Source organism: Salmo salar, unplaced genomic scaffold, assembly GCF_905237065.1.
Source record: "Salmo salar unplaced genomic scaffold, Ssal_v3.1, whole genome shotgun sequence".
NCBI lineage: Eukaryota > Metazoa > Chordata > Actinopteri > Salmoniformes > Salmonidae > Salmo > Salmo salar.
The window spans coordinates 35,001-48,942 of record NW_025548621.1 but is presented as its reverse complement, the minus strand read 5'-3'; the positions used below and the strand labels follow the sequence as shown (position 1 = coordinate 48,942).

General features: G+C 41.8%; 1 protein-coding gene across 1 annotated transcript in view; it reads right to left on the bottom strand.

Annotated features, from left to right (window-relative positions):
• Window positions 1-9,584: 9,584 nt before the first annotated feature.
• The window catches only part of LOC123733179 (CD9 antigen-like), a 17,097-nt gene continuing 12,739 nt past the window's right edge, over window positions 9,585-13,942 (bottom strand). The window contains exons 6-7 of the mRNA XM_045712577.1: window positions 10,509-10,592; window positions 9,585-9,888 (exon numbers count right to left, since the gene is read on the bottom strand). Coding sequence (XP_045568533.1) covers window positions 9,823-9,888; window positions 10,509-10,592 — 150 coding nt within the window. The 3' untranslated portion in view covers window positions 9,585-9,822. The remainder of the gene's footprint in view (window positions 9,889-10,508; window positions 10,593-13,942) is intronic.

Sequence of the window (13,942 nt, the reverse complement as noted above, 5' to 3'; positions counted from 1 at the left end):
AGGGGTATATTACTAACTAAGGACTAGTTCACCAGGGGTATATTACTAACTAAGGACTAGTTCACCAGGGGTATATTACTAACTAAGGACTAGTTCACCAGGGGTATATTACTAACTAAGGACTAGTTCACCAGGGGTATATTACTAACTAAGGACTAGTTCACCAGGGGTATATTACTAACTAAGGACTAGTTCACCAGGGGTATATTACTGACTAAGGACTAGTTCACCAGGGGTATATTACTAACTAAGGACTAGTTCACCAGGGGTATATTACTAAGGACTAGTTCACCAGGGGTATATTACTGACTAAGGACTAGTTCACCAGGGGTATATTACTAACTAAGGACTAGTTCACCAGGGGTATATTACTAACTAAGGACTAGTTCACCAGGGGTATATTACTAACTAAGGACTAGTTCACCAGGGGTATATTACTAACTAAGGACTAGTTCACCAGGGGTATATTACTAACTAAGGACTAGTTCACCAGGGGTATATTACTAACTAAGGACTAGTTCACCAGGGGTATATTACTAATAAGGACTAGTTCACCAGGGGTATATTACTAACTAAGGACTAGTTCACCAGGGGTATATTACTAACTAAGGACTAGTTCACCAGGGGTATATTACTAACTAAGGACTAGTTCACCAGGGGTATATTACTAACTAAGGACTAGTTCACCAGGGGTATATTACTAACTAAGGACTAGTTCACCAGGGGTATATTACTAACTAAGGACTAGTTCACCAGGGGTATATTACTAACTAAGGACTAGTTCACCAGGGGTATATTACTAACTAAGGACTAGTTCACCAGGGGTATATTACTAACTAAGGACTAGTTCACCAGGGGTATATTACTAACTAAGGACTAGTTCACCAGGGGTATATTACTAACTAAGGACTAGTTCACCAGGGGTATATTACTAACTAAGGACTAGTTCACCAGGGGTATATTACTAACTAAGGACTAGTTCACCAGGGGTATATTACTAACTAAGGACTAGTTCACCAGGGGTATATTACTAACTAAGGACTAGTTCACCAGGGGTATATTACTGACTAAGGACTAGTTCACCAGGGGTATATTACTAACTAAGGACTAGTTCACCAGGGGTATATTACTAACTAAGGACTAGTTCACCAGGGGTATATTACTAACTAAGGACTAGTTCACCAGGGGTATATTACTAACTAAGGACTAGTTCACCAGGGGTATATTACTAACTAAGGACTAGTTCACCAGGGGTATATTACTAACTAAGGACTAGTTCACCAGGGGTATATTACTAACTAAGGACTAGTTCACCAGGGGTATATTACTAACTAAGGACTAGTTCACCAGGGGTATATTACTAACTAAGGACTAGTTCACCAGGGGTATATTACTAACTAAGGACTAGTTCACCAGGGGTATATTACTAACTAAGGACTAGTTCACCAGGGGTATATTACTAACTAAGGACTAGTTCACCAGGGGTATATTACTAACTAAGGACTAGTTCACCAGGGGTATATTACTAACTAAGGACTAGTTCACCAGGGGTATATTACTAACTAAGGACTAGTTCACCAGGGGTATATTACTGACTAAGGACTAGTTCACCAGGGGTATATTACTAACTAAGGACTAGTTCACCAGGGGTATATTACTAACTAAGGACTAGTTCACCAGGGGTATACTAACTAAGGACTAGTTCACCAGGGGTATATTACTAACTAAGGACTAGTTCACCAGGGGTATATTACTAACTAAGGACTAGTTCACCAGGGGTATATTACTAACTAAGGACTAGTTCACCAGGGGTATATTACTAACTAAGGACTAGTTCACCAGGGGTATATTACTAACTAAGGACTAGTTCACCAGGGGTATATTACTAACTAAGGACTAGTTCACCAGGGGTATATTACTAACTAAGGACTAGTTCACCAGGGGTATATTACTAACTAAGGACTAGTTCACCAGGGGTATATTACTAACTAAGGACTAGTTCACCAGGGGTATATTACTAACTAAGGACTAGTTCACCAGGGGTATATTACTGACTAAGGACTAGTTCACCAGGGGTATATTACTAACTAAGGACTAGTTCACCAGGGGTATATTACTGCTAAGGACTAGTTCACCAGGGGTATATTACTAACTAAGGACTAGTTCACCAGGGGTATATTACTAACTAAGGACTAGTTCACCAGGGGTATATTACTAACTAAGGACTAGTTCACCAGGGGTATATTACTGACTAAGGACTAGTTCACCAGGGGTATATTACTAACTAAGGACTAGTTCACCAGGGGTATATTACTAACTAAGGACTAGTTCACCAGGGGTATATTACTAACTAAGGACTAGTTCACCAGGGGTATATTACTAACTAAGGACTAGTTCACCAGGGGTATATTACTAACTAAGGACTAGTTCACCAGGGGTATATTACTAACTAAGGACTAGTTCACCAGGGGTATATTACTAACTAAGGACTAGTTCACCAGGGGTATATTACTAACTAAGGACTAGTTCACCAGGGGTATATTACTAACTAAGGACTAGTTCACCAGGGGTATATTACTAACTAAGGACTAGTTCACCAGGGGTATATTACTAACTAAGGACTAGTTCACCAGGGGTATATTACTAACTAAGGACTAGTTCACCAGGGGTATATTACTAACTAAGGACTAGTTCACCAGGGGTATATTACTAACTAAGGACTAGTTCACCAGGGGTATATTACTAACTAAGGACTAGTTCACCAGGGGTATATTACTAACTAAGGACTAGTTCACCAGGGGTATATTACTAACAGGACTAGTTCACCAGGGGTATATTACTAACTAAGGACTAGTTCACCAGGGGTATATTACTGACTAAGGACTAGTTCACCAGGGGTATATTACTAACTAAGGACTAGTTCACCAGGGGTATATTACTAACTAAGGACTAGTTCACCAGGGGTATATTACTAACTAAGGACTAGTTCACCAGGGGTATATTACTAACTAAGGACTAGTTCACCAGGGGTATATTACTAACTAAGGACTAGTTCACCAGGGGTATATTACTAACTAAGGACTAGTTCACCAGGGGTATATTACTAACTAAGGACTAGTTCACCAGGGGTATATTACTAACTAAGGACTAGTTCACCAGGGGTATATTACTAACTAAGGACTAGTTCACCAGGGGTATATTACTAACTAAGGACTAGTTCACCAGGGGTATATTACTGACTAAGGACTAGTTCACCAGGGGTATATTACTAACTAAGGACTAGTTCACCAGGGGTATATTACTAACTAAGGACTAGTTCACCAGGGGTATATTACTGACTAAGGACTAGTTCACCAGGGGTATATTACTAACTAAGGACTAGTTCACCAGGGGTATATTACTAACTAAGGACTAGTTCACCAGGGGTATATTACTAACTAAGGACTAGTTCACCAGGGGTATATTACTAACTAAGGACTAGTTCACCAGGGGTATATTACTGACTAAGGACTAGTTCACCAGGGGTATATTACTAACTAAGGACTAGTTCACCAGGGGTATATTACTAACTAAGGACTAGTTCACCAGGGGTATATTACTAACTAAGGACTAGTTCACCAGGGGTATATTACTAACTAAGGACTAGTTCACCAGGGGTATATTACTAACTAAGGACTAGTTCACCAGGGGTATATTACTAACTAAGGACTAGTTCACCAGGGGTATATTACTAACTAAGGACTAGTTCACCAGGGGTATATTACTAACTAAGGACTAGTTCACCAGGGGTATATTACTAACTAAGGACTAGTTCACCAGGGGTATATTACTAACTAAGGACTAGTTCACCAGGGGTATATTACTAACTAAGGACTAGTTCACCAGGGGTATATTACTAACTAAGGACTAGTTCACCAGGGGTATATTACTAACTAAGGACTAGTTCACCAGGGGTATATTACTAACTAAGGACTAGTTCACCAGGGGTATATTACTAACTAAGGACTAGTTCACCAGGGGTATATTACTAACTAAGGACTAGTTCACCAGGGGTATATTACTAACTAAGGACTAGTTCACCAGGGGTATATTACTAACTAAGGACTAGTTCACCAGGGGTATATTACTAACTAAGGACTAGTTCACCAGGGTATATTACTGACTAAGGACTAGTTCACCAGGGGTATATTACTAACTAAGGACTAGTTCACCAGGGGTATATTACTAACTAAGGACTAGTTCACCAGGGGTATATTACTAACTAAGGACTAGTTCACCAGGGGTATATTACTAACTAAGGACTAGTTCACCAGGGGTATATTACTAACTAAGGACTAGTTCACCAGGGGTATATTACTAACTAAGGACTAGTTCACCAGGGGTATATTACTAACTAAGGACTAGTTCACCAGGGGTATATTACTAACTAAGGACTAGTTCACCAGGGGGTATATTACTAACTAAGGACTAGTTCACCAGGGGTATATTACTAACTAAGGACTAGTTCACCAGGGGTATATTACTAACTAAGGACTAGTTCACCAGGGGTATATTACTAACTAAGGACTAGTTCACCAGGGGTATATTACTAACTAAGGACTAGTTCACCAGGGGTATATTACTAACTAAGGACTAGTTCACCAGGGGTATATTACTAACTAAGGACTAGTTCACCAGGGGTATATTACTAACTAAGGACTAGTTCACCAGGGGTATATTACTAACTAAGGACTAGTTCACCAGGGGTATATTACTAACTAAGGACTAGTTCACCAGGGGTATATTACTAACTAAGGACTAGTTCACCAGGGGTATATTACTAACTAAGGACTAGTTCACCAGGGGTATATTACTAACTAAGGACTAGTTCACCAGGGGTATATTACTAACTAAGGACTAGTTCACCAGGGGTATATTACTAACTAAGGACTAGTTCACCAGGGGTATATTACTAACTAAGGACTAGTTCACCAGGGGTATATTACTAACTAAGGACTAGTTCACCAGGGGTATATTACTAACTAAGGACTAGTTCACCAGGGGTATATTACTAACTAAGGACTAGTTCACCAGGGGTATATTACTAACTAAGGACTAGTTCACCAGGGGTATATTACTAACTAAGGACTAGTTCACCAGGGGTATATTACTAACTAAGGACTAGTTCACCAGGGGTATATTACTAACTAAGGACTAGTTCACCAGGGGTATATTACTAACTAAGGACTAGTTCACCAGGGGTATATTACTAACTAAGGACTAGTTCACCAGGGGTATATTACTAACTAAGGACTAGTTCACCAGGGGTATATTACTAACTAAGGACTAGTTCACCAGGGGTATATTACTAACTAAGGACTAGTTCACCAGGGGTATATTACTAACTAAGGACTAGTTCACCAGGGGTATATTACTAACTAAGGACTAGTTCACCAGGGGTATATTACTAACTAAGGACTAGTTCACCAGGGGTATATTACTAACTAAGGACTAGTTCACCAGGGGTATATTACTAACTAAGGACTAGTTCACCAGGGGTATATTACTAACTAAGGACTAGTTCACCAGGGGTATATTACTAACTAAGGACTAGTTCACCAGGGGTATATTACTAACTAAGGACTAGTTCACCAGGGGTATATTACTAACTAAGGACTAGTTCACCAGGGGTATATTACTAACTAAGGACTAGTTCACCAGGGGTATATTACTAACTAAGGACTAGTTCACCAGGGGTATATTACTAACTAAGGACTAGTTCACCAGGGGTATATTACTAACTAAGGACTAGTTCACCAGGGGTATATTACTAACTAAGGACTAGTTCACCAGGGGTATATTACTAACTAAGGACTAGTTCACCAGGGGTATATTACTAACTAAGGACTAGTTCACCAGGGGTATATTACTAACTAAGGACTAGTTCACCAGGGGTATATTACTAACTAAGGACTAGTTCACCAGGGGTATATTACTAACTAAGGACTAGTTCACCAGGGGTATATTACTAACTAAGGACTAGTTCACCAGGGGTATATTACTAACTAAGGACTAGTTCACCAGGGGTATATTACTAACTAAGGACTAGTTCACCAGGGGTATATTACTAACTAAGGACTAGTTCACCAGGGGTATATTACTAACTAAGGACTAGTTCACCAGGGGTATATTACTAACTAAGGACTAGTTCACCAGGGGTATATTACTAACTAAGGACTAGTTCACCAGGGGTATATTACTAACTAAGGACTAGTTCACCAGGGGTATATTACTAACGGACTAGTTCACCAGGGGTATATTACTGACTAAGGACTAGTTCACCAGGGGTATATTACTAACTAAGGACTAGTTCACCAGGGGTATATTACTAACTAAGGACTAGTTCACCAGGGGTATATTACTAACTAAGGACTAGTTCACCAGGGGTATATTACTAACTAAGGACTAGTTCACCAGGGGTATATTACTAACTAAGGACTAGTTCACCAGGGGTATATTACTAACTAAGGACTAGTTCACCAGGGGTATATTACTAACTAAGGACTAGTTCACCAGGGGTATATTACTAACTAAGGACTAGTTCACCAGGGGTATATTACTAACTAAGGACTAGTTCACCAGGGGTATATTACTAACTAAGGACTAGTTCACCAGGGGTATATTACTAACTAAGGACTAGTTCACCAGGGGTATATTACTAACTAAGGACTAGTTCACCAGGGGTATATTACTAACTAAGGACTAGTTCACCAGGGGTATATTACTAACTAAGGACTAGTTCACCAGGGGTATATTACTAACTAAGGACTAGTTCACCAGGGGTATATTACTGACTAAGGACTAGTTCACCAGGGGTATATTACTAACTAAGGACTAGTTCACCAGGGGTATATTACTAACTAAGGACTAGTTCACCAGGGGTATATTACTAACTAAGGACTAGTTCACCAGGGGTATATTACTAACTAAGGACTAGTTCACCAGGGGTATATTACTAACTAAGGACTAGTTCACCAGGGGTATATTACTAACTAAGGACTAGTTCACCAGGGGTATATTACTAACTAAGGACTAGTTCACCAGGGGTATATTACTAACTAAGGACTAGTTCACCAGGGGTATATTACTAACTAAGGACTAGTTCACCAGGGGTATATTACTAACTAAGGACTAGTTCACCAGGGGTATATTACTAACTAAGGACTAGTTCACCAGGGGTATATTACTAACTAAGGACTAGTTCACCAGGGGTATATTACTAACTAAGGACTAGTTCACCAGGGGTATATTACTAACTAAGGACTAGTTCACCAGGGGTATATTACTAACTAAGGACTAGTTCACCAGGGGTATATTACTAACTAAGGACTAGTTCACCAGGGGTATATTACTAACTAAGGACTAGTTCACCAGGGGTATATTACTAACTAAGGACTAGTTCACCAGGGGTATATTACTAACTAAGGACTAGTTCACCAGGGGTATATTACTAACTAAGGACTAGTTCACCAGGGGTATATTACTAACTAAGGACTAGTTCACCAGGGGTATATTACTAACTAAGGACTAGTTCACCAGGGGTATATTACTAACTAAGGACTAGTTCACCAGGGGTATATTACTAACTAAGGACTAGTTCACCAGGGGTATATTACTAACTAAGGACTAGTTCACCAGGGGTATATTACTAACTAAGGACTAGTTCACCAGGGGTATATTACTAACTAAGGACTAGTTCACCAGGGGTATATTACTAACTAAGGACTAGTTCACCAGGGGTATATTACTAACTAAGGACTAGTTCACCAGGGGTATATTACTAACTAAGGACTAGTTCACCAGGGGTATATTACTAAAGGACTAGTTCACCAGGGGTATATTACTAACTAAGGACTAGTTCACCAGGGGTATATTACTAATGGACTAGTTCACCAGGGGTATATTACTAACTAAGGACTAGTTCACCAGGGGTATATTACTAACAGGACTAGTTCACCAGGGGTATATTACTAACTAAGGACTAGTTCTCCAGGGGTATATTACTAACTAAGGACTAGTTAACCAGGGGTATATTAGTAAGGACTAGTTCACCAGGGGTATATTACTAACTAAGGACTAGTTCACCAGGGGTATATTACTAACTAAGGACTAGTTCACCAGGGGTATATTACTAACTAAGGACTAGTTAACCAGGGGTATATTACTAACTAAGGACTAGTTCACCAGGGGTATATTACTAACTAAGGACTAGTTCACCAGGGGTATATTACTAACTAAGGACTAGTTCACCAGGGGTATATTACTAACTAAGGACTAGTTCACCAGGGGTATATTACTAACTAAGGACTAGTTCACCAGGGGTATATTACTAACTAAGGACTAGTTCACCAGGGGCATATTACTAACTAAGGACTAGTTCACCAGGGACATTGTTGCTGGTTGGCCATTTATTGGGATGAATATTGTTCTGGAGGCAGCTCTACTAGCTGTCTCAGCCACAGAATCTGATTTTAATCTTAACCTTCACCACACTGCTAACACTAGGCCTAAACTTAAACAAGCTCATTCTAGTTTAACTTTTTTTTTACGATATATCCATTTTTTTTTACTTTGCGGCTGGTTTATCTATCGGAAATCGCTCAGCTCTTTCTCCAGGACAGAATGAATCCCAGTAAACGAGTCTTGTTGAACTAAACGACCTGACCGTGTGTTTGGTTTGTTGAGTTGAACAGAGACCGTTACAGAGAGTTGTTCCCCAGATCTAATCCCCACGTCAGTCACTCACAGTCCAACATCCATATTACTTTATTTTATTTGGCAATTCAAAGAAAATACACAACTTTTGTTGATCAAAATAGTTGCAGTAAAAATGTTTATAAAATCTCTACTCTGCCGTAAAGTTGTTACAGTCCATGTCGCTGAACAAACAGGCAATATGAGGAGGAACATAGTCAGGTTTCTAAAGCAAATACAACAGATTACATTCTGCCAGATTTTAAGGCGTTTTGGTTCTATCAGTGATGAAACGATACACTGATCACAGTACATTAATGTTACACAGCCTGAAACCTCAGTACAGCTCCACACTTTCACAGGAGACTGAGTTTCCATCCAGGGTAGAGCTTTACTGGCTGGCTGGCTGGCTGGCTGGCAGGCTGGCTGGCTGGCTGGCTGACTAACTGGCTGACTGGCTGGCTGACTGGCTGGCTGGCTGGCTGGCTGGCTGACTGGCTGGCTGACTGGCTGACTGGCTGACTAACTGACTGACTGGCTGGCTGACTGGCTGACTAACTGGCTGGCTGACTGGCTGGCTGGCTGGCTGGCTGGCTGGCTGACTGGCTGGCTGGCTGACTGACTGGCTGACTGGCTGACTAACTGACTGACTGGCTGGCTGACTGGCTGACTGGCTGGCTGGCTGGCTGACTGGCTGACTGGCTGACTGGCTGACTAACTGACTGACTGGCTGGCTGGCTGGCTGGCTGGCTGACTGACTGGCTGGCTGGCTGACTAACTGACTGACTGGCTGACTAACTGGCTGGCTGGCTGACTGGCTGACTGACTGGCTGGCTGGCTGACTGGCTGGCTGACTGGCTGACTAACTGACTGACTGGCTGGCTGACTGGCTGACTAACTGACTGACTGACTGGCTGGCTGGCTGGCTGACTGGCTGGCTGACTGGCTGGCTGGCTGGCTGACTGGCTGGCTGGCTGAAAATGCTAACTAACCCTAATCCTAATGGCAGTACAAACCTAGTGAGCGTTTAACATCAATTGAGGACAGACACACAGATAAGTTAAGTGCACGGAAGGGCAGAGTCCGGGTCTACATGATGTCACGAGACCTTCTGATGGCGCAGCACAGCAGCATGCTGAAGATCATCCCAAAGATCTGGACAGAAGAGAAAGACATATCATTAGAGGACAAGAGGAAGGAGAGGAGAGGAGGAGAGAGAGGAAGGAGAGGACAGAGGAGTGGAGGAGAGAGACGAAGGAGAGGACAGAGGAGAGGAGGAGAGAGAGGAAGGAGAGGAGAGAGACGAAGGAGAGGACAGAGGAGGAGAGAGAGGAAGGAGAGGAGAGGAGAGAGAGGAAGGAGAGGAGAGGAGGAGAAAGGAGTGGAGAAGATGGAGAGGACAGAGGAGTGGAGGGAGGAAAGAGAGTGGAGGAGTGTAGGGAAGAGGACAGAGAGGAAGGAGAGAGGAGGAGAGAGAGGGTGAAGGAGAGGAGAGGAGAGGAGTGGAGGAGAGAGGAGCGGAGGAGAGAGAGTGGACAGAGAGAGAAGAAGAGAGAGAGAGGAGAGGAGTGAAGGAGAGAAAGGAGAGGAGAGAGGAGAGGAAAGAGAGGAGTGGATAGAGAGAAAGAAGAGGAGTGGAGGAGAGAAAGGAGAGGAGTGGAGGAGAGGAAAGAGAGAGGAGAGAGAGAGGAGAGAGAGAAAGGAGAGGAGAGAGAGGAGAGGAAAGAGAGAGGAGAGGAGTGGATAGAGAGAGAGAGTTGATTGGCTGCTCTCACCATGAGGACTCCAATTCCGATGCCCACTCCTCCAATGATATGGAGTTTAGAGTTGAACACCTCGTCAATGGCCGTTGGACAACTCTGACAGAACAACACAGTGAGATTACACACTACTACAACTCTACCAGGACTGAGATTACACACTACTATAACTCTGACAGGACTGAGATTACACACTACTACAACTCTACCAGGACTGAGATGACACACTACTACAACTCTACCAGGACTGAGATGACACACTACTACAACTCTACCAGGACTGAGATTACACACTACTACAACTCTACCAGGACTGAGATTACACACTACTATAACTCTGACAGGACTGAGATTAAAAACTACTACACCACTTCTACCCTATAACATACACCTCTACCCTCCAAAATACACTTCTACCCAATAATATATACTTCTACCCTATAATATACACTTCTACCCAATAATATACAGGGAGGTAAGGCAATAAATAGGCCATAGTGGCGAAGTAATTACAATATAACAATTAAACACTGGAGTGATAGATGTGCAGAAGATGAATGTGCAAGTAGAGATACTGGGGTGCAAAGGAGCAGGATAAATAAATAAATACAGTATGGGGATGAGGTAGCTGGATGGGCTGTTTACAGATGGGCTATGTACAGGTGCAGTGATCTGTGAGCTGCTCTGACAGCTGGTGCTTAAAGCTAGTGAGGGAGATATGAGTCTCCAGCTTCAGAGATTTTTGCAGTTCGTTCCAGTCATTGGCAGCAGAGAACTGGAAGGAAAGGCGGCAAAAGGAGGAATTGGCTTTGGGGATGACCAGTGAAATTTACCTGCTGGAGCGCGTGCTACAGGTGGGTGCTGCTTTGGTGACCAGTGAGCTGAGATAAGGTGGGCCTTTACCTAGCAAAGACTTATAGATGACCTGGAGCCAGTGGGTTTGGCGATACACTAATATACACTTCTACCCTATAATATACACTTCTACCCTATAATATATTCTTCTACCCTATAATATACACTTCTACCCTATAATATACACTTCTACCCTATAATATACACTTCTACCCTATAATATATACTTCTACCCTATAATATATACTTCTACCCTATAATATACACTTCTACCCTATAATATACACTTCTACCCTATAATATACTCTTCTACCTTATAATATACACTTCTACCCTATAATATACACTTCTACCCTATAATATACACTTCTACCCTATAATATACACTACTACCCTATAATATACACTTCTACCCTATAATATACACTACTACCCTATAATATACACTACTACCCTATAATATACACTTCTACCCTATAATATACACTACTACCCTATAATATACACTACTACCCTATAATATACACTTCTACCCTATAATATACTCTTCTACCCTGTAATATACACTTCTACCCTATAATATACACTTCTACCCTATAATATACACTGCTACCCTATAATATACACTGCTACCCTATAATACCCTATAATATACACTTCTACCCTATAATATACACTTCTATACTATAATATACACTTCTAGCCTATAATATACACTTCTACCCTATAATATACACTTCTAGCCTATAATATACACTTCTACCCTATAATATACACTTCTAGCCCTATAATATACACTTCTACCCTATAATATACACTTCTAGCCCTATAATATACACTTCTACCCTATAATATACACTTCTAGCCCTATAATATACACTTCTACCCTATAATATACACTTCTAGCCCTATAATATACACTTAAACACTATAATATAAACTGCTACCCTATAATCTGGTTTCCGAGCTGGTCATGGGTGCACCTCAGCCACACTCAAGGTCCTTAACGACATCATAACCGCCATCGATAAGAGACATTACTGTGCAGCCGTATTCATTGACCTGGCCAAGGCTTTCAACTCTGTCAATCACCACATTCTTATCGGCAGACTCAACAGCCTTGGTTTCTCAAATGATTGCCTCGCCTGGTTCACCAACTACTTCTCAGATAGAGTTCAGTGTGTCAAATCGGAGGGCCTGTTGTCCGGACCTCTGGCAGTCTCTATGGGGGTGCCACAGGGTTCAATTCTCGGGCCGAATCTTTTCTCTTTATACATCAATGATGTCGCTCTTGCTGCTGGTGAGTCTCTGATCCACCTCTACGCAGACGACACCATTCTGTATACTTCTGGCCCTTCTTTGGACACTGTGTTAACTAACCTCCAGACGAGCTTCAATGCCATACAACACTCCTTCCGTGGCCTCCAACTGCTCTTAAATACAAGTAAAACTAAATGCATGCTCTTCAACCGATCGCTGCCTGCACCTGCCCTCCCGTCCAGCATCACTACTCTGGACGGTTCTTACTTAGAATATGTGGACAACTACAAATACCTGGGTGTCTGGTTAGACTGTAAACTCTCCTTCCAGACTCACATTAAACATCTCCAATCCAAAATTAAATCTAGAATCGGCTTCCTATTTCGCAACAAAGCATCCTTCACTCATGCTGCCAAACATACCCTCGTAAAACTGACTATCCTACCGATCCTTGACTTCGGCGATGTCATTTACAAAATAGCCTCCAACACTCTACTCAGCAAACTGGATGCAGTCTATCACAGTGCCATCCATTTTGTTACCAAAGCCCCATATACTACCCACCACTGCGACCTGTACGCTCTCGTTGGCTGGCCCTCGCTTCATACTCGTCGCCAAACCCACTGGTTCCAGGTAATCTATAAGTCTTTGCTAGGTAAAGCCCCGCCTTATCTCAGCTCGCTGGTCACCATAGCAGCACCCACCCGTAGCACGCGCTCCAGCAGGTATATTTCACTGGTCATCCCCAAAGCCAATTCCTCCTTTGGTCGCCTTTCCTTCCAGTTCTCTGCTGCCAATGACTGGAACGAATTGCAAAAATCACTGAAGCTGGAGACTTATATTTCCCTCACTAACATTAAACATCAGCTATCTGAGCAGCTAACCGATCGCTGCAGCTGTATATAGGCCATCTGTAAATAGCCCACCCAATCTACCTACCTCATCCCCATATTGTTTTTATTTACTTTTCTGCTCTTTTGCACACCAGTATTTCTACTTGCACATCATCATCTGCTCATCTATCACTCCAGTGCTAATTTGCTAAATTGTAATTACTTCGCTACTATGGTCTATTTATTGCCTTACCTCCGTTCTCTTCTACATTTGCACTCACTGTATATAGATTTTTCTATTGTGTTATTGTCACGTCCTGACCAGCAGAGGGAGTAATTATTAGTTTTGGTCAGGACGTGGCAGAGGGTTTGTGTTGTGTGTAGGTTCTAGGGTAGGTTTTCTATGTGTAGGTTGGGTGCTGGACTCTCAATTGGAGGCAGGTGTTTCTAGTTGCCTCTGATTGGGAGTCCTATAAACAGGTGTGTGTTTTTATTTGTGGT